Source organism: Taudactylus pleione, unplaced genomic scaffold, assembly GCF_031769625.1.
Source record: "Taudactylus pleione unplaced genomic scaffold, aTauple2 ptg000026l, whole genome shotgun sequence".
NCBI lineage: Eukaryota > Metazoa > Chordata > Amphibia > Anura > Myobatrachidae > Taudactylus > Taudactylus pleione.
The window spans coordinates 25,400,677-25,423,567 of NW_028284428.1; the positions used below are offsets into that span (position 1 = coordinate 25,400,677).

Here is a 22,891-nt window from a genome sequence, read left to right on the forward strand (position 1 = left end):
TCTTAAGACAGCTCAGAAGCCAAAATAAAGTTTCGATTATGAACTCTCCCCCCCAAAACAAATAAATAGCTTCTAAGAAATGTCTACAAATAATGCATAAAGATGTCATTTTCTCACGCTTTGCTATATATATATATATATATATATGTATATATATATATATATATATATATATATACATACACGCATATATACACAGATATATTAATAGCAAACGTGTTGAATGCATTTACTTGCTGCTACACAAAGCTCTTCTGGGGATGTAGAGAGTACAAGGAGATTCGCTGTCGCAGAGCAATGTACTGTAGTACCCTCCACAGAGTTACTTGCTACAGCAGCAGAACTGTAGTGTGTATCTGGGATTAGCTATATATGTCAGTAGAACGAGCTAACATAGATGTGTGTGAATAATGCATACAGCATGATAAGATTCTTTCTGTGTAATAGCAAAAAGTGATATATGTATTTGTGAGCTCTGAAATGGCTGCGAAAAAGTCTGTGACAGCATCCACATGAATTATATATCTGTAAGGAACAGCAGAAGGAAAGCCGTAATCCTAGGCGGCCTTTGTACTAAAGCTGGACCGAATGTCTTATAAAAGGAAGAGGAAAAAAAGAAGCATTCTGAGGTGAGATTCCGGGCAAGATATACAGCAATTTGAATAAGCAGCTTTGCTAGAGGAAAAAAGCACCTTCTATCTAGCAGGGCTGCTGCATCAGTCTGACGGCTCTATTGGCTGATAAAATAATCTCTGTTATTGGCTGGTGACATAAGCAGGAAGGCTGGTGGGAGAGAGAAATCCTTCCTGGTTTCTATGGCAGGAGAAAAAAGGTCAGAGTGCTGGAATAACAAATGTTTACTGCAGCTCAGGGCTGTATAAGAGCTGGCAGGGCTCAGAGAATGATACATTCATCTCAGTGCTAGGGAGGAGAGAGGGAGAGCTACCTCAGTGCTGCTGCATTTGTCGTCACTTTCTATGCTGCAGCCAGCGAGCTACAGTACTGTAGGCTGCATATCAGAGATCTATTGCATCCTATTTGCACTCTTTATGCTTTTGTGGGTTTTTCTTTTAATAGCGACAGAAGACAGAATTGCTGACAAACGTACAGTAAGCAATAAGTAAGATAATGTAAATGTAATTTAGGTGATAAAAATACCGGGCTAGATATGGGAACAGATTTCTTTTTTTTTCTCCTGGTTAATGTCAGCTTATAGATGGCTAATCTCATTTGATCTATTGAAGGTACAGATAAATACTGTAGCTGGTCCCTTGTTCTCTTTTGGAAGGCAACTGATTTCCTACAATACAAATAGTTGTCTCAGTCCGCTTGTGCTAAATCATCTTTAATATATAATCCTGCATTTTATTATTGCGCACAATAAAATCTTACTCTATTCGTGGGGTACACATTGGAGCGACGGATCAGCCGTCCAGACGACCGATCCAAAGATTGGTAAGGTATATGCACAAACGATTTTGTGAATGCACACTTACTAATCGTCTGTCCAACATGCCAGTGCCCGCTCACTTGTGACATCATATCCAATGGAATCTGCACCCAATATATCGTTCAGTTGTTCAATCGTGTGTACACATCAAACGATGTGAATGATATATATCTGTGAAAGACGTCGTTCGCAGATATATTGTGTGCACACATCGACCGACGGTTGGGACGATATATCGTTCGCTGGCTGTTCGAAAGATATATCGGCCAGAGTGTACAGGACATGTACAAATCAAGTTAATTTTTAAGTGGAAATGATTGCAGTCTATTCCTATCACTTAGCTTTGAGCATGAAAGGGATTATGTTTTCAATTCATACTACACGACTTTTTATTTTATCATTTTGTAGGACACAATGAACCATTTAAACCTGTCTTTTGCTGCCTGTGGGTTTCTTGGAATATACCACTTGGGGGCAGCATCTGCTCTTTTAAAACATGGTCGGACAATGTTGAAGGCTGTGAAGGTCTTTGCTGGGGCTTCAGCTGGATCCTTGGCTGCTACAGTGCTTTTAACAGCTCCAGACAAAATAAAGGTAATTAAAGGTGTAATCTAAAAGTCTAAATAGATTTAATGTTATGTGTGGAGTTAGCTGATACATTAGATAATCCTTATCAGACTTATAGGCTTTTTACATGTTTTATTTCCTTAATTAAAGTCCTTTGGTCAGACTTGGTACCGTACATAAATATACTAACATTAATGCACAAGATTATTCACAGAAATATAACATCTACCTGCACATAAATTGGTATTGGTGCATGTAGAATGGTTATGAAGTTAATCAAATGTGAGAATCGGAGCAACCTGTTTATGATTGTGAATGCTGCCACCAAAGGTTTTAGTTAATTTTAAAGGCCAGGTTAACTTAAGTTAATAATAGGAATGTTAATAAGAAAATATGCATTCCTATGGGAATTTAGGTTTCAACTTTTTGGTAGAGCAATGTGATAAGAAAATAATCTATCTCCTCTTTTCAGTGCTAGATTAGCTATGTGTGTCACTGGAATAGAACTGAGAATGAGGCAACAAGGCATTGACAGGAATAATTAACATGCATTGCATGTCCCTTACCACTTAGATTAAGCCCAAGTTTTGTTCTTTGATTATAAATCAGTTTGCAGAACAGCTAGGAATATTGCAGACAGCAAATATATAAATAGTGTGTTTATGGTGAAAGGGAATACTGCTTGACATGCCATATGTTGAAGTCACAATGCTAGGATTATACATCTAGTGATGACAGTAATGTGTCTAGGCTGAACAACTGAAAACAATTAGACTGGGACTACACAAGCAATTTTCAGTCACGTGAGTAAATGTCATGCGATTAATCGCTTAGGAAACCAGAGTGTGTGATTAAGCGTGACTTTATGCAATTCATCACATAAGATTAATCGCTTAAAACAAAAAACCTGCCTGTATTCTCTATTTTATATCAGCACTTAATGATCAGAATATCCTAACATCTCCTGGGATCAGCGATTAATTGCCTATTCCATTAGACTATATGGCCAAAATTAATCATCTGAAGCTCATGTGAGATGATTTTATTGTAACACTAGGAGATGGAATGTCATTATTGCCCTAAACAGTGATTAAAAATTGCTTATCTAGCACAGTGTATTGGAAACAATTTTTTTGCGAAACAGATTATAGTACACTATTTAATCAATTATCATTGTGTGAATATCCAATTGAAGGGATACATGGGTAGCAAGTGTGCCTTACTGTACTGATAGACATTGTACAGCTTTTTACAATCCCTTTAAAAAAAAAATACACACGTAAATGTGAGTGGTGCTTCTAACATTAAGTGTCTACCTGACTTGTTGTTCTGTTAGGTAACCAACATTTTCTATATGATTTGGTGGATTACCATGCTTAGGTTATTATCGCTGATATGAAAGCATGCATGCAGGGCCGACCAGAGCCTACATTTTGTGGTAAGCAAGCATAGATTTTGGCGCCTCTTGGTGGACCACAGCCATATATAAATATTCTTTAAACATCAACCACCAAATGAGGTCCCCAGGTGAGTGCAACTGGAAAATAAGTTAGCAAAGCAGAAGCAGACTTACCAAAATGTGGGAAACCGGATGATGGCGTGGTGGCAGAATGTGCAGCCTGATGACATTATATGGAGTATATACATGAGAACATGAATACCATACAGTGGGAGGTAGGAAGAGAACACACGCTGGATCACATGCTGAGTAATACTCAGTATTACTATAATGTGGCTATGGATTTGGCCCCTCCTGAGCACCCTCACAATGGGAGCAGGGACTCTGGCTAGGGTAAGGGGCATGGTGTGATTCCCTCCCCCAGTCTCCCCCTAGGTGCTGCCCCCTCCTCTAACTGTAGTGTATAGATACCCTTTAGTATTTGTACATAGAAGTGACGTGGAGTAAGGGCGGAAGTGCGGTTCCATGTCCATAACGGCCACCATAAGAAGAAATTTGTCACCTTGCGGGCTCGCCACTCTTCGGCCACGTGGGCTCACTTCACTCGCCACAGTTTTATACTCCCCCTCTATGTCCACAAGGAGACTAAGGAATGACATTGGGCAGTAACTTATGCGTCAGGGTACAAATACTGAAGGGGCTCAGTATTTGTACCCTGACATAAGTTACTGTCCAAAGTCATTCCTACTGTCCACGTGGACATAGAGGGGGAGTATAAATACATGACCAATGTGCTCAGATTACATAATTACATAGAGCATATAAGGCCTAATTCAGAGTTGTACTCTAATGACATTGCTGCTGTGATCCCGTACACAAAATATGCAAATGCTGCAGATGCTGGGGAATGAATTGAGACGCCATCCTGTGGATTTGCAAATCCAAGCATCCTGCGTACAAAGATGCAGCATCGATCGCAGATCAGTCGTTTATCGATTTTCTGAGTTACCCTATGATCGCTCGCAAAATGGGTGCAGGAACTTAGATGCTGGAGATATATATTTTTTTTGCTTACAGGATCGCATACTCAGGCTGTGACATTCGCCAAAAATGGTCGCAACACATCTGCATTTTTTGCTGGCACTTCCTGTTACCTCCCCCCAAACACTCCGTGCCTGTCAATCACACTGTAGGAAAAAAGTCGATGTGATATAACTTGACACATACGCAATGCGGCTTAGATGCATGCTCAGTTCACCGATAATGCTGAACTGCGTAAATATCGGCTTAGCATACAAATATGAATCATGGCCACAGAGTATGAGTTGCAGAGGGACCTGCTTGCAAGTTTTTACCATTTGCTTTTCTTAAGGTGCCTACACACTTAGCTATATTTTACACGATTTGCCCGATTCCTACACATCGTAACGACAAATCGTGTAAAATATGCCCAAATCGTGAGTGTCCACTCACGATCATGATGCGCGTCCCCGCAGGTCGTACATCGCATCTTCAGATCTGCCGTGCTGTAGGGCAGATCTGACAATCTCAGTCACTATGCACTGGAATAGTTAGGACGCACGATAGATCGTTTGTCACATTGGACAGTTTTTAACACAAAATCGTGCCCACGAGCTGCTGGGGAGAGTTCAAGGGGAAATCGGACACTGTGTCGGATCGTGAGCACATCGCCAAGTGTGTAGGCACCATAACATTTGCTACCCTTACTTACATTCACTACAAGGGAGGTCAATAGTGATATCCATTGACCAGACCTCCTGAGCTCTTTAACTACCACATCTTGCATGATTGTAATTCATTGGTGTTTAAAGTAACACCAGTTTGTAAGTTTTACAATTTGTGGTCATTTTCCCTGCCACTGTTTATAAATACTGCACCGCAATAATCACTGGACCCACTAAACGTCACACCTATGGGCTTGCCTATGACAACCACCATTTTTTATTGATGAAATAAACTACAAGACTAGAACAGAGCAATATTGATATTCAATTTAGCTGTTATGTCATTTTGGTGCCATCTTTGCTAATCACACTAACAACTGACTTACTGACCAACTCAACCAACCAGCCACTGGTGGTCCCAGTCACTGTCTCAGTGCTTGGTGCATAGACATGTGTCATCATGACCAATGTGCCTGTTCACCTGTTCCGAGTACTAACATAAAAGCCTCATTCAGCTTATCTGGCACAAACACGCAATAATGTTATTACACTCTGGGAATATACAAAATACATAATACATACTACAAAATACCCACAGAATTATAAAATCCATGGATTGTTCATCACACCCATGAAAGTACCAGGCAAGGCAGCCATCTAAGAGACACACTATATAGTTTGCAATCGGTAGGAGGAGCAATATTTGGAAATGCAATTACACTTTGGGGATATACAAAGTAGAGAATACTGTTTGCTAGGCCAGAACTGTGGTATAAAGTAGCAAACCGACACTGTGGGCTGGACTGAATGTAGCCCAGGTAGAGGGGAGGACCTGGATGGTGTTTAGAAAGATCTAAAATGTCCAACGGCATGATTCAGAACAGGAAGTAAGTTCAGGAAGGTGGGAGTCAGGGAGGCCAGCTGGAGGCAGGGTCTAGCCTGCAGTTGCTGCCTACATTTGTAGGCTGGATCTATGATTGGAGTGGTGTCGGGTGTCTAAATGGAGGGGACTGGGTGCCAGTTCGGAAAGGAGAGTAGGCCATGAAACCAGAGTCCCTGGGCCTGTGATGTCAAGAGTGCAACACTGTACATGACTTCTCGGCATTGTCATCAGTAAGGGGGCTGGAGATGATCATTACAACTACATGCATTTGACTAGGCTGGTGCCATGACCTCAATTACTGGGGATGTCAGACAGGTGGATGAGGGGGGAGATTTAAAACCTTTACACAATTCTTCGCTGATGTCCTGTTACTGCAGGGGCAAAAATTTTCGTGACTATCTTGTTCGTAATGACATCTCTCAGATGGGCAAAAACAAGCATACCTCTTTTTTAGGTACCCCTAAATTATGCTGCTTTAAGTGTCCTAACTGCACTACACGCAGATTTTTACAAACAGGGTCTGTTTTTTTTTCCATCCCTATACAGGAGGTATCATTTGACATGTACCAGTAAATTTATTATATACTCTATCACTTGTCCTTGTTCAAAGGTATACAATACATAGGGAAAACTGAGTGTACCCTAAGGGAACACATGGCCCAGCTCCGCTCAGCTATTCAGGCGGCTATACCCACTGGCAATAGTGAACAGCCAGTGGCGAGGCATTTTGCTATGGCCAAGCATAATATTTCATCCCTTAGGTATAGAATCATGGACCATTCCCCCCCCCCCTGTTAAGGGGAGAGGATCGAGCATGTAAATTTTTACAATGTGAGACCAACTGGATTATTAGGCTTGACACATTGGGCCTGATTCAGAGCCACTCACTAGATGCGGTCGTTCGCTCCCAGCGTATGCAAATCCAGCGCACGCCCAGCAAGGCAGGCGATTGAACGGCAAGGCATTAGCACGCCCACTATGTCTTGGCGTGCGATCACTTTGTGTATGCAGACACCCACCAGCCATTCATAAGACGCCCACTTGCACACGTCATCTCCTGGAAGTGCATGAAAACATTGTTACATCAAGCACCATAGGATGTGCTCGTAGCGCTTGAGGTTGACAATACCTTGCCACAAGCACTGTGAGCACTTCAGTGTATAATTCAACCAGGTGACGTGTACTATGACGCTACCTTTTAATTATGCATGCCTCTGAAACAGCGTTAAGATTCTCAGGCACGCCTGCATTCGTACCTCCACTCCCCCGTTTATAATGTCCAGCCCCTGTTACCACCCACAAACGGCTTGACCTGTCACTCATTCAGCTGGGCTGTCTATGCTGGGCGAGTGAGTACTTCCCTATCGCTCACACTAGTTCACGCACGCGCACTGCGATGCATGCGCACATTGCAAAACATCGCTTGCTAGCGAACGGGTTTGAATTTGGCCCATTGTCTCCTCGTGGTTTTAACGAGTCATTAGGACTTCACTGTTTCAGCTAATTAAATAGACCATACTAGTGTAGTCCCTGGGTTATTATGCCATGTACCCATTATCAAATTCTTTTTCCCTATTAGTAGGTATTTCTTATCAGTTTAGTTGTATTTGGTATTAGGGCTGCTTTTTAGATTCAGGTGTTGCATCTCTATTAGTTAAGACAGTGTATGTCCCTAAGTATAACATGTAGTTGTTACATACAGTATTAGCAATTTGAGTAAATAATGTGTTGTCGTTGTTATAACGCTGTTGTTTAGATTATAGCTATCATGAATACATTGTCCATATTGACATTACTTAGCGTGCCAGCACCAGTGTTCTTTTGTTTACCTTTATACCGCAGGACATTCTCCAGCGTGTAGCTGGGTTGCTTGCTTCTCCTGCTTTAGTTCTTCTTATTGTCTAAAATGTTTTGTGATAAGGTGTATTTGTTTATGTATGTATTTTATACTTGATGTAATGCTGGCCATACACGCTGCAATTATCGGGACGATCCGCCCGATATCGGGCGGGGGGGGCGACCGAGGGTTAAATATTGCTCGGTCGGGCATGCTGGATTGTCCAGCATGCCCGTCCGATGCGATATTTCCCGGGAAACTGTCGGCCGCATCGGGCAGTGTATGCCCAGCACAGCCGACAGACAGACATTTCCTGTGTTCCTTCCTACGGAAGGAACAGGGAAATGTCTCCTCCCCCGGGGGCGGAGCACGGATGTCGGGCTATACACTGTGAGATTTCTCTCACAGTGTATGCCGCGTACATCTGCGGCTGGCAGCCGGCCAGATAAAATGTCTGTCGGTCTGAGAGACATTTTATCTGGCAGTGTATGCCCAACAAGAACAGTATTGTTCTTGTTTTATGTTATGTTTCATGGGCATATCGAGGATATTTGGTAACTAGAACAACTGGGTGTTTGACACATCCCTGTGGTAACGGGAGGGGATTGACGTCCTCAGGGCAGATTCTAGAGTCTGAGGCTCTGAGCGCGAGCAGTCAAAATGCGCCCCCCCCCCCCTCGAAGCAGTAATAATGTGGAGTGGAGTAATGCCCCCTGTAGTAGTGACCCCTGTATAAATTCCCCAGTATTAATGCCCCTGTATTAGTGCCCCCAATAGTAATGCTTCCTTTGTAGTAGTGTCCCAAGTAGTAAAGCCCCAAGTAGTAGTGCCCCCAGTAGTAGTGCCACTGGGCCCTGAGTAATGCCCCCAGTAGTGGTGCCTCCTAAGCAATGCCCCCAGTAGAAGTGCCCCCGAGTAATGTCCCTAGCAGTAGTGCCCGGGTGCTCCCAGTGGTAGTGTCTCCCCCAGCAGAAGTGCCCCCAGAGTAATGTCCCCAGTAGTAGTGCCTCCCCCAGTAGAAGTGCCCCCCTTGTAATGTCCCTAGTAGTAGTGCCCGGGTGCCCCCAGTAGTGGTGTCTCCTCCAGTAGAAGTGCCCCCCTAGTAATGTCCCTAGTAGCTGTGCCCAGGTGCCCCCAGTAGTGGTGCTGCCCCCAGAGTAATGTCCCCAGTAGTAATGCCCGGCGGCCCCCAGTGGTAGTGCCTCCCCCAGCAGACGTGCCCCTCCCCCCAAGTATTGTCCAGGCTGCCTGCACAAAAAAAAAAAAAATAGTAATACTTACCTTCAGCCCCGCTCCGGCGTCCGCTCGGCTCGGCTGCTCCTCTGCACTATGGGAAAGACGTCATGACGTCCTCCCATAGTGCACACTGGGGGAGCTGGAAGCCGGAGCCTCCGTCTCCGGCTGCTCTGCTCTGCTAGGCGCCCGCTGGTAACTGAATCTCAGTGGGCACTCGGCAGTTAACAGGCTGTTTCTGCAGCAGGGGTTGGAGGCGGCATGCCCCGTGCGATTACACGGGTCGGCTTCCCCTAGAAACGGCCCTGGACGTCCTTTCTGGTGAGACAGCCTTCGGGCGCCGGAGAAAGGGAGGGCGTTCTCTTTGCATGAGGGGCTTTGCTGTTTAAACTGCTAAGGTGTGCACGTTTGTTTATTCTGGCTTGACAAAAGCGCCAATAAAGGCGCTGAAACGTTTGACTATACAGCTATGTGATTGTGCATTTATCATTTTGTCAATAGTGCTGCCTGTGAATTATTGTATTACAGCGTATTTTATAGTGGGGCAGACTGTGGAGGGCATCCGGCTCTCTGGATAACCCTTTAACCAGTGGAGTGCTGGATCGTGGTATTGTTAGTGTGTAAAATATATATATATATATATATATACGTCCAGCGGACTGGCACTCTGCTTTCCTCAATCGACCAATGCTCCAGTGCCTTCCGTAATAGAAAGGTAAGTGTAACAAATCAGTGGCACTTGGAGTCTGAAAAATGCTCATTTAATGTGTACAACAACACATGTCACCGTCACCAACGTTTCGGGGTGGTAAACCCCTTTGTCAAGGTGTAGAAGAAGAAGAAGGTGTACACCTTGACAAAGGGGTTTACCACCCCGAAACGTTGGTGACGGTGACATGTGTTGTTGTACACATTAAATGAGCATTTTTCAGACTCCAAGTGCCACTGATTTGTTACACACATATATATATATATATATATATATATATATATAATATACATACATACATACATACATACATACATACATACATACATACATACAGTGGTGGCCAAAAGTGCGGACACTTTTTGAAATTTGAATGTTTTTCAACTTCGAATGCTTATAAAATCTGTTACACTTCATGCAGTGCAATGATTCATATATCAAATGAAAGGAGATTTAATGCTGAATTCAACACAATAAAAAGAGGTCAAATATTTGCTTTACAAGGGAAGTTATGCAGTGAAATCAACACTTAGGGTTAAAATCCCTGTGTACTTATGATGTTACTGTCCTATCAGTATTTCATTGGGTATCCTTTATTTTTCAAGACAGCAGCACAGCGATGTGTCATTGTGCCAACCAATGTTTGGAGCTTTTCCTTCTTTTTTATGTGGTGCCATGAGACAATTGAAGCCTCAATTAATTGTCTTTTATGGATGGATGCCTCAGATGAACCAATAATGTTCTATGGGGTTCAGGTCTGGACTGTTTCCTGGCCATCCCAGCACCTGTATGTCATTCTCCGTGAACCCTTTTTGCATGTCCGTGCAGTGTGGCAGGGAGCTGAATCCTGCTGGAAAAAAATGGGTCATTATCTGGAAAAAGATCCCTGATAGAAGGTAGAAGTTTTGGTTGTAGGATGGTGTCAATGTACTTTCTGCTGTTCAGTGTGCCATCTATGACATAAAGGCGGCCTACAGCATCTGCTGTCATACATGCCCAGATCATAACACTTGTAGGATTCTTTGTTGTTGCTTGAATAAAATCTGGATGTACCTCTTCCCCGATGCGACGTCTCACACATTTTCTCCCATCAATACCAAATATTGATATCTTAGTTTCGTCACTCCATATCACTTGTTTCCACTGACCTTCTGTCCATGCAATGTGTTCTTTTGCCCACTGTATTAGTTTCTGCCGCTGCTTTTTATTCAGCAATGGCTATTTTCGGGGAATCCTACCTTTTAGGCCAACCTCCATTAGTCTTCTCCGTTCCGTTCTTGCACTGACAAAAACACCAGTTGCACTCAGTTTACATCCATCTGTCCCTGACGCAAATTAGTTTTATTCTCCTATCATCATCAGCTGTTGTGCACTTTTTCCGGCCTTTTCCTTCTTTGTTTTATATAGATTGTGTTTCCTGATAGCGTAATAGATTGTGTTTCCTGATAGCGTAAACAAAACTTTCGTACTCCTGATGTTGTCACATTCCCACCAATTTCTCTCGCAATTGCTGCATACGAAAGACCATTTTCACTTAACGCCACAATCCTGGATCACGTCGCTGTGCTGCGGTCTTGAAAAATAAAGGACACCCAACGAAATACTGATAGGACAGTAACATCATAACTACACAGGGATTTTCACCCTAAGTGTTGTTTTCACGGCATAACTTCCCTTGTAATGCAAATATTTGACCTCTGTTTATTGTGTTGAACTCAGCATTAAATTTCCTTTCATTTGATATATGAATCATTGCACTGTGTGAAATGAAACAGTTTTTCTAAGCATCCGAAGTTGATAAACATTCAAATTTCAAAATGTGTCCGAAATTTTGGCCACCAGTGTGTGTGTGTATATATATATGTGTATATATATATATATATATATATTATTTTTTTCCAGCAACAACCAGCACGCACTGTAGAATTCAATCAAACTTTGTCTGGGGTGACAACCCATTGGTCCCCGGTGGGTACCAGATCCATAGTCAACTAATTGCAATAAGTACAGTTCACTCAACAGGGCTTCTCATTATGGTGTAAGAAGACCTACTTTATTCGTGACTTCATTGTTGTAATAATCAAAGGGCGGAATTCAATTGCTTACGTGGTTTGGATCTCCCGTCTAAAGTGAAAGGAGATCGCGGGCCGCTATTCAATTGCTGCAGTTTTTCGCGCTGATCGCGCCCAAAGTGGTCAGGTTTAGCCACGTAAAGCAGCTACCCCCGACCAAAGTGCTGGGCGTGACTGTGAAAAGTGATGTTTGGGCGCCCAAACATGTCACTTTTCGCACATTTCAGCTCGCACCCTGCTGGGGCTGCGAGCTGAAATGGAGCGCTGGCAGCTGATCACACCCGACAGGAGCAACAATTGAATAGCTCCGTTGGGCGTGAAGGGGGGTAGAAACAATTGAATTCCGCCAAAACAGTCCACATTTCTTACTACGCTGCTCTCGGTTGCCGACACATGCGCAGTAAGAATACAGGCATATCTGGCTCCCGATATGTCTGCATTCTCACTGCATCCAGGGATTGCGGAGTGGCCAGACAGCACCCGAAGACGCCGGACAGGTAAGTGTACATGAATGACTACTAAACATTACTATATATCGCATTGATGTTTTACGATATATAGTGATGTTTATCGTGAGCCACTTCATGTTCTTTATGAATAGACCCCCATACACAGTATTCTTACGTAGAATAGTGGATAATGAAAACTTTATTACATAAATAAAATGATTATGTAGTAGTGGTGAAATAAAGTGTACATCATTACTAGGCAACACTAAAGCTTGACATATTTTTATGACTGTCAGTGGCATAGTGTGATGTCCTGCAGTTGCAAGGCATCCCTTAAAGACCTGTCTCAGCCCCACATAATACACTGTAATTGTGAACTGTTCCAGTATCATGCAGGTAACTCTGATGTCAGCCATCTTGTGGCCAGGGGGAGACAGTGACATTTTAAATAAAGTTGATTTAAAAAAAAAAAAAAGAGCACATGGAAGAATGTCAGTTGGAACAGATAAGAGAGGAGAGCTGGGGGGTGGCATTGAGCAGAGATAAGCAGATGAAGTAATAAGAAGCTGAGAAAGAGACTGCAACAAGCTACAGTGAGCAGACTGGCTGAGACTTGTAGTCTACACAGAGAGTCCTGCTGAAGTGAAAGCTGTACTTACATTTTGGAGAAGTAACAAACTGACTCTGCCTACTACATGAGATAAAACTATTTGCATGCCTGTAAGCAGCCATTGTTGCTTGTGATACCTTTATATACGGTTGCTGCTATTTCCTATGTGGCTAAAGGACCTCTGTGACGTATCCACCACGTGACCGCTGCAGGAGCCGATCCTGCGTTACCATCCACTAGGGTAAAGAGGGGGAATAAATATTTGTGGCGAGCCACCGTGCCCGAACCGTGGCGATCGCAGCAAGCCCACGAGGGGACACTTTTGGTCCCCCTTTAGCATCCCCGCCCCTCCCCCTTTCAGGCCGGGTCACGTGGGTGTGACGTCACAGGTCCATCAGCCTTGTATAGTCTAGACCTAACCCTTTATATACATATTACCGCTGCAAAATTGCTTTCTGACTCCCAATTGTGGGTACACACTAACCGATATATTGGCCGATCAGTTGATCGGCCAATATATCTGGTGCCCGTTGGCCAGTGTGTACTAGCGATATGTCTGTGAACGATGTCGTTCACTGACCTATTGTGTCAGCTGTGCTGCACAGCCAATGGACAGATATATCTGTCCATCGGCAAGTGTGTACGGGCGATCAACCAATCGCCCGTACCCATGCAGCTGAGGCCTCGGGGATGGGGCAGACCCGCCACCCCCGCCAACGGGAGCTGCGGCTGCCTATAAGATGAATGTCGTCAGTGTGTATGAACGACTATCATCTACAGATATATCTGCTGATCGAATGATCTGCAGATATATCTGCTAGGTGCATACCCACCTTAAGGACCCCAACAAGGACACACAGCGCCTAAATCTGAGTTGGCAGATATCTGTTCATGGGTGCAAATGGAAAGTGTTTGCATACAGTGCATGCACAGATGCGAATTACGCATTGTCGAGTATCTATCTCTGTCCGATTTGTAATAGAACTTGAAAATACAATAAAAAAAAGTCTGTAAATTGTTCACATAGATAATTAAAATATCATTTTTATTGAGCAATTGTGTGTGTGTGTGTATATATGTGTGTATGTGTAATATATATATATATATATATTAGCACAAAGTGTATGTTGAAAAGAAAGAGGAGAATTGAGAAACTAAAATATTTATCAGCTGCACGTCTGTCTCCTGTCTTCTCTTTATTTAATCATATAAATGTTATGTTTGGGATACAGTAGCTGTACTTGATAATGTTACAGTCCAATCATAGCAAGACATTATTTATTATCTCAGATTAATAGCAGACATTTTCAAACTCATATGTTGTTATGCTAACCTTTATTTGACCAACATTATTGCTAACAAGTTTTGTATAAATACTCAATTTTATAATGAGCAAAAATGTCCTCATAAAATGGTAATAAGAATCTTTCTTTATAAACACTGGGGAATAATCCCTCTATATATTGTGTTTTTATGTGTATACAGATTCCAAAATTTCATATATCTATTTTTACAACACAAATGAATATGGCCAATATTGTACAGTATTTGCTTGAAAGGGATTTTTATTTATTTGAACACTGGGGATAATCCCCACTATTATGTAGTACATTTGTAAAGTGTTGTATATTAATCCTTGCGTTAGGACAGGGGCATATTAAAAGAGGAGGGGGCCTATGTGCAGTCTCCAGCCAGGGCCTTATTTTCTCTACCCGGCAGTGCACGGAGCGCAGTAGGCTCTGGGTACTAGTCTGTGCCACAGTCTACTGCACTTGCGCAGGTCACCGGGGAAATGGTGCAGCAGCCATTTTCCCGGTGACTTCCCTACTGTGCATGCCAGTGGCGGAACTAGAGAGTGGTGGGTCCTGGTGCAAGAATATGCTTTGGGCCCCCCTATGCATTTCCCCCAGTAGTGATCCCCCTATGCAGTGCCCCCAGTAGTGTTCCCCCTATGCAGTGCCAACAGTAGTGCCCCATATACAGTGCCCCCAGTAGTGTCCCATATACATTGTCCCCCCTATGTATTTCCCCTAGTATCGACCCCCCTCCTCCCCCAAACAGTGCCCGCAGTACCGGCCCCCCTATACAGTGTCCCCAGTAGTAGTCCCCCCCTCCCACCCATATACAGTGCCATTGTCCCTTACACACACGCCGCTGCCCGCTCCGAGTCCCGGCCCGCTGTTCTCCTGCACTATGGGAGAGACATCATGACATCTCTCCCATCACCTGCTGCAGGGGGCGCTGCGGCTGTGTGTTTGTTACTGTGTAGTGTGGACCACGCTCACTGTGGTCTGCACTACACTAGCGGAGGGGACACTAGCGGCAGGTTCAGCGGCGGCTTTGGGCCCCTGCACCACAACGGGCCCTGGTGCAAGCCACCGGCTACACATCCGCTAGTTCCGCCACTGGTGCATGCGCAAAATGCTGGGAAAAATGGCAGAAGCGGCTTTTGTCCAGGTGATTTGTACAGCGATCCTACTGCCGATGAGGGACTCTGGAGAGGTAAGTATTGAATAAATGGGTGCTGCACCCATTCTAGATATGCCCCTGCCTTAGGACTGCAATTTTAGATCACACCTGACATCGCAGAATAGGAATTTGGCTACAATTGTTCTACTGTATGCAACAATTCTTGTGTACTGTACGTAACTAGAGTAATTTAATACTTCAAAGTTGCCACTCGTGAGTATATATGCAACTATGAATCTATAAACAGTCAGAGGACTTCTATTAAATTGTACCATAAGGACAATCCACTCTTCATTATCAGTTAATCTCCAGCATATAACGTATATGTATGTTATGTCACATTATTGATATCAGTACACTATAAATATTCACATATTTACTTCTATGTATAATTTTTAGTGTGCCCAGAAAATATATAATAGTTAAGCTATTTTTTATTTGACATAATTTCTAATTCTTAAAAACTTTCAAGTCATTTAGAGAGTCTTCCTCAGATTGCATAGTTTTCTGGACGTTGCTATTTCGGTTATAGGATCCTCCATTACATACAGGGAAATTCCTAGATTTATAACAAAATACATACATGCATTCTGTAGGAATATTCTGAGCGATATTTAATAGTACGGAACTTATAAACCCATCTTCTATTCATAGTAGAAAGACCATAACTATTTCAGCTTGTTTTTCTTTAATGATAAAGATGCCAGTTTTTGTGAGACTGCATTTAATGTATTGTGAATTTAGGACCTTATTCAGATCCAAAGGTTTGCGTACATGTTTGATGGCTGGGGGACTGGGCATGCACATGGCCTGCTCTTTGCATGTGCAGAACAGGTTCTGTATTATCATTGCACACAGGGGCTCCTAATGGCTGCAGCCATTTGGGGCCGGGGAGAGGGCGACACTACCTGCGTTTCCTGAAAATGGGGTAGATTCAGGCCCATTTTCTAGGAGTGCGAGGCCCGTATCTGCGTCTTCTGATGCAGATTTACTTGCCCCACAAGCGGACAAGAGGTGGCCATTCTGAGTAAGCTTCCACTTACTCAGATGGCCAATGCTGATCTGATCCTGTCTCTTCGGATGCAGGCATCCAGGGCCAGCTCTAGGGGTGTTCGACCAGTGCGGTCGAACAGGGGCGCCACCCATACAGGGCGCACCCCTCCCCAACATCCCGACTTCAGCCGGACAGTACTGTCCCGCTTTTCCACCCGTGGGCCGAAGTGGTCCGCGGGTGGTCAAATCGAGCGGTTGGGGACCCTACCTGCCGGACCCCCGGAGTGTGAATGGATGCAGCGCGCATGCACGCGGCATCCATTCACTGACAGGAGAGGGCTGGGGGAAGCCCAGCCAGTGACGGAGGGCTGGGCTTTACCCCCAGCCTGACGTTATTTGGAGGCGTGCCATGCGGGCACGCCTCCAAATAACATCACGTAGGGGGCGTGGCCTATGGTAATGAGGATGTAGGGCGCTACTTACCAGGCCGGCATAGGGTGCTCAGACCCCTAGAGCCGGCCCTGTAGACATTGGGCCTGATTCAGAGCCCTGAATCAGGGCCCTCCTCCATTAAAATGGAGCCTCCTCCTGGACGTTCGTATAGCTGTGGGTCACCACCCACAGCATATACGAGCGTCCAAAAAGATGGTCGCGATGGTCTTGACCATCGGACTTGCGACGGAGACCCTGCGGTAGGGTCTCCCAGCCACAAGCCCTGGAGTGATTTTGGCGCTATCAGAGCCAAAATCACTCCCAGTGACATCACTAGTGATGTCAGTGGGGCCAGCTTCAGACGGTAGGCGTTCCCATGGGAATGCCTCCGTCTGGCAGGCACGCCCCCGGCACGCCCACCAAAGGGGGCGTGCTGTCAGTCACCATCGACAGCACGCCCCCTTTGGTGCGAGACCCAGAGCGACAGCTTGGCTGTCGCAGTCCGGGTCTCGCGCATGCGCACGACGGAGCTCCCTCCGTCGTGCGCATGCGCAGTGGGGAACATCGACCCACTTGCGAGCGTACTGCCGCTTGCGAGTGGGTCTGAATGACACCCATTGTCTTTTCCCTTCAGACAACTCCTGCAGGCATTAGCATATTTTTACACAGCAGCTGCATCGATCTCTAAATCAGGCCCTTAATGTACGTGTAAATCTTTTTCATTTATTATTTACCATATTACTTATGTTATGTGTTTAACACATGAACTGACCTATTATTAAGTGAAACAATGATGGCAAGTATTTAAAAAGCTATTTTGTAAGACCTGTATATAATGATCAATGCGTGCTCTTTGTATAGTGATCAGTGTGTGATTTCAATGTGACCTGTTTATAGTGATAAGTGTTATAAGGTGATTGATTGTGGTGTGACCAAAACTGTAACTAGGGGTGCGCGCAGTGCTGTCGCATAGGGCCCAAGTGGCGGCTCTGTTGCTCCTCCAAGTAACCTGCTCTGGAACGGCACCATGCAGCCAATAGTGCTGCTGCAGAGCTGCCTGGAGCATCGAAGTGACGCTCCAGGCAGGCAGCCTGTTGGGTAGTGCTCCAAGTTCTTGAGCTGGCAGCCCCCGCTACCCGGGCTTTACTTCATGACATCATGGGTTTAGGATGCGTGGCAAGCACAGTGCGCACTGCCATCCTGTTACAGCACTTGTAGTTATGATTAGTTGTGAGAGGGACCTTTTTGCACATGCCTAATAAAAGGGAAGTAACTTAATTTAAAGGAGAGTGGCCTCATTGTAAATGCTTTGTCACTAGCCACGCCCCCCCGCCCCCCATTTTTGGCACCCTAGTGGCAAGCCCCGTGCTTCGGGAGGTTTTATGCACGACCCCAGTCTCTCTCTGCAGTGAATAGATACTGCGCGCATATACACGGCATCTATTCACCGTATTAGTAGAGGATGAGAGGAAGCCTCCTAACCTTCCTCCTACCATGGGACAATGCGGCCTGAAGGTGGTAAGGCGGGACAGTGAATGAAAAGTGGGACTGTCCTGCCTAAATTGGGACAGTTAGGAGGTATGGTCACTGTATTTGGTGTGTGATGTTGGTGTGACCTGTGTTTAGTGATCAGTGTGTATCTGGTGTATGATGTCAGGGTGACATATAGTGATCAGTGTGTATCTGGTGTGTGATGTCAGCAGTGCTATAACTAGGGTGGTGCGGCTGGTGCACCCGCACAGAGGCCCTGATTCAGAGCCGGACGCTCTGACAGAGCGCTTGCTCTGAATCAGGGCCGTCCCCCCTACTTTTTGACTACCCACAGCTATAGCGAACGGCCAAAATGATGGTCGCGATGGTCAAGACCATCGCGACCATCGGGCTTGCGACGAGACCTTTGCGGTAGGGTCTAGCTGCCGCAAGCCCTGGAGTGCTTTTGGCTCTGATCAGAGCCAAAAGCACTCCCACTGACATCACTAGTGATGTCAGTGGTGCTGGCCCCAGACGGTAGGCGTTCTCCGTCTGAACAGCCACGCCCACCAAATCAATCAATCACCATCGACGGCACGCCCCCTTTGGTGCGAGACCTTTAATGACGGCTTGGCCGTCGTTATTCGGGTCTCGCGCATGCACACGATGGAGCTGCCTCCATCATGCGCATGCGCACTTGGGCAACATCGACCCGCTTGCGAGCGCTCAGCGCTCGCAAGCGGGTCTGAATCAGGCCCAGAGTGCACATGCCCTGTGTGTGAAACCAGCTGCTTCCACCCACGATCACCAATCAAGCATGCACCGCCACTACTAGCTGTCTTGGGCACAATATGTTAGGGGCACTACTAATGTGTGGCATAACGTGTATAAGGGACACTGCTATGTAGTGTAATGTGAATAAGGGGCACTATTGTGTGGCTTTATGTGAATTGGGGGTAATATAGTGTGGCCACGCCCCTTTCCCATGAGACCACGTTCCTGTTTACAATATGAGGGTTGCTCCAATGCTCTTTCTGACACAGGGCACCAAAATGTCTAGTTACGGCTTTGGGTGTCAGGATGACTTATGCATAGTGATCAATGTGTATACGGTTAATAAGTAAAGTGGTATCAATGGATCAGAGAAGGGGGACCCAAAACCAGCATCTTTCCAAGAGCTCCATGGAGTCTTAATCCTGCTCTGGCCTCACCTGGTAATGTCATGGATAGGTAATGCTGGCTGTCGGGATGCCTCCTGTCAAAATACCAACAGCGGCATCCCAATGGTTGGAATCCCGATGGGTCGGGCAAATATACTTGCCCACCCCCCTTATCCCCCTAACCCTCCCTTCTTATACCTAATCCTCCCTGTTTGTGCTTTCTTTCATAATAATAAGAGGCACTATCTTGTCTCAAAAACATCTTGGATGAATTTGGGAACACTTGATAATGGTGAGTTATTCCTGGGAAACTATGAATGAGAGAAGCTGTGTAATATAATCATATGCTAAAAAACACATCTTGTCCTGTTGCATTTGATGTAAGAAAAAAACCGTATGTAGACATTTATGAATCTTACTCAACATATAAGATGAAGAGAAGGTAGTGTCACCCATAGAAAGTAATTATCTGTCTAACATATTCTGGTACAATGTCTACAATTAATAACAATGTCTGCACTTCAATAACAGCCTTCACCTTCCCAGCTGTATTGTGTGTGGAGAATTCTGTTGCTAATTGTTACTTGTACTCTGTTTATAATATGGTTACTGTATGATAATGTAATGTTCTGTGTACCCTTTACTGTATGTACGGCGCTGCGGACCACTTGTGCGCCCTATAAATAAAATGTAATAATAATAATACAATTAACCAAACATCTGGTATATGGATAATACTGCCTCTTCTGCACAATTACCTGGGTAGAGTTTTTATAAGTGCTCCCAAATAATTAAAATCTAGGTTTGAAAGACTAGCACTTTAATAAAAAGTTGGTGTGGTTGGGACCACAGTATGGTAAACTTGGAAACTATATTTCTGATAATCACCAAATAAATAGAGTATAGACATAATTATTCCAGGCATGTCTTTATTAAGTTTCCTCCTTCATCTTTCTCTACAATATAGAGTCTTGGCCTAGCTAAGATCAGGCAGGGGTTAGTTACAATATCCCATTTTCTCTCAATACTGAAACCATGAATGGAAATAAAATGACTAAATAATTATCAAGGATACTATATATTCCGTTCACAAACTGCCGCATCTGATCTATACTTTGCCTAATACCGTATATACTCGAGTATAAGCCGACCCGAATATAAGCCGAGGTACCTACTTTTACCACAAAAAACTGGGAAAACTTATTGACTCGAGTATAAGCCTAGTGTTGGAAATGGCAGCAGCTGATAGTGCCCCCAGTAGTAATTCCCCCTGGTAGTGCCCCCAGTAGTAATCCCTCCTGGTAGTGCCCCCAGTGGTAATCCCCCCTTTCAGTGCCTCCAGTAGTAATCCCCCCCTGGTAGTACCCCCAGTGGTAATCCCCCCTTTTAGTGCCCCCTGTAGTAATCCCCCCCTGGTAGTGCCCCCTGTAGTAGTTCCCCCAGTGGTAATCCCCCCTTTTAGTGCCCCCTGTAGTAATCGACCCCTGGTAGTGCCCTCTGTAGTCCCCCCCCCAGTAGAGAGAGACTTGACATGAATTAAAAAAAAAAAATCACTTACCTGAAACTCCCGCTCGTGGTCCAGCCGCTATCCGCACCTCCGGCCGCTTTGCATGGGAGAGACGTCGTCATGACGACGTGTCTCCCATCACCCACTGCGGGAGCCGGAAGATGGCTCCTGCAGTGGGAGCAGCAGCAGCCGCTGAGAGTCTGACAGACTCTCAGCGGCTGCTGATTACACCAAACACGCAGCTGCCGGCTCCGGAGGCTGTGTGTTTGGCAGTGTGTAGCACTGACCGAACTCCGTGCGGTCAGCGCTACACTTGACTCGAGTATAAGCCGAGGGAGTACTTTTTCATCACATTTTTTGTGCTGAAAAACTCGGCTTATACTCGAGTATATACGGTACAAATTATATCTAGAGAAGTAGATTCTTGGTGAAAATCCTGGAATATTCAATAGCATAATGAAGGGGATACTGTTTCTGACAGAGAACTTAGTAATAGTGCTACCAGATTTCCATACAGAAGTTAATGGTAGAGAAAGCATGGACTTCTTAGGTATCTGTTTTAGCAAGGCTCCAAAAGGAAGTTAATAATTCTAAGCAAATACGTACAGCAAAGTTCTAGATCTATTCAGGCCATCATGCATTAAGGATGAAATCTAATTGCAATATGACTTGTGTGTGGCGCAAAGTAGTAGTATTTCATGTCTGAGAATCCTCTTGTGTTGAGTCTTATAGGTTTTTTGAGGATTTTACCATAACAAAGAATAAATGAATTTGAATGTAATTGTTGGATTGTACAAACTAAGGAGCTCATTCAGACCCACTCACTAGATGCGGCCGCTCGCTGGCAAATAGGGGCCGGAAATTTAAATGAAATGCTAGCACTGCGTGGCGTAAGGATGCCCTCTTTCTTAGCGAGCTACGGCACTGAGCGTTCACAAGTGTATTAAAACGACCCCTTTCCCCTCGCAACACACGTAATCTCCTGGAATTGTTTGATTATTCGGTAACATCGAGAGGCATCAGAGCTGCTCGCAGCCCTTGAGGTAGCCTTACCCCGCCGCAAGCACTGCAATCAGTGCTGGCTGAAATACATGCAGGTGACGTGAACAATGACTCTACTTTGCTAATTATGCACGCCCTTTAAACAGTGTTTTGTTGGCCTGACACGCCTGCGTTCGCAACACCACACCCCCGTTTACAAGCACCTTCCCCTGTTACCACCCACAAACGGTACCATCTGTTACTCAAAGTAGCGGGCAGTCTGTGTGCTACAAGCGCACGATTCCCCATCGCTGAGACTGGCTTGCGCACGCACACTGCGAATTATACGCATGCGCACTGAGCAACAAATCGCACAGCAGCGAGTGATCGCTCCTTAGCAACATGGTCTAAATCAGGTCCTAAGACACTCTGTGGTCAGATTGGATACCTTTCAGAAGTATAAATGTCTATGGACTAAGGGGGAGACATATGAAAAGGTGGTAAGTGTCAAATGCACTATGGGCCTGATTCAGAGCCGGACGCTCTGACCAGAGTGCTCGCTTTGAATCAGGGCCCTCCTACCTAAAAATGGAGCGGCCTCTTGGACGCTCGCATAGCTGTGGGTTACCACCCACAGCATATGCGAGCGTCCATGATGATGGTCAAGACCATCGCGACCATCGGGCTTGCGACGAGACCCTGCGGTAGGGTCTCGTGGCCGCAAGCCCTGGAGTGATTTTGGCTCTATCAGAGCCAAAATCACTCCCACTGACATCACTACTACATGGGAACGACTCCGTCTGGAAGCTACGCCCACCAAAGGGGGTGTGCTGTCAGTCACCATCGACAGCACGCCTCCTTTGGTGCGAGACCCCGAGCGACGGCTACCCCGTCGCTCGCCGGGTCTCGCGCATGCGCACGACGGAGCTCCCTCCACCGTGCGCATGCGCATTAGGGCACCATCGACCCGCTTGCGAGCGTCCTG

General features: G+C 45.1%; 1 protein-coding gene across 6 annotated transcripts in view; it reads left to right on the top strand.

The window, feature by feature from the left end:
* Positions 1–781: 781 nt before the first annotated feature.
* Positions 782–22,891, top strand: part of PNPLA4 (patatin like domain 4, phospholipase and triacylglycerol lipase) — a 101,785-nt gene continuing 79,675 nt past the window's right edge. For 5 of the 6 annotated variants that reach the window (XR_015870227.1, XR_015870233.1, XM_088451533.1 and 2 more), the window contains exons 1-2: positions 782–832; positions 1,859–2,044. Coding sequence is in view for 3 of the 6 variants with exons in the window: in XM_088451533.1 (XP_088307659.1) it covers positions 1,865–2,044 (180 nt within the window). In the remaining 3 variants the exon portion in view is untranslated. Of the gene's footprint in view, positions 833–1,422; positions 1,456–1,858; positions 2,045–22,891 lie in introns of those variants that run through there. The other variant, XR_015870229.1, reaches the window with a different exon arrangement.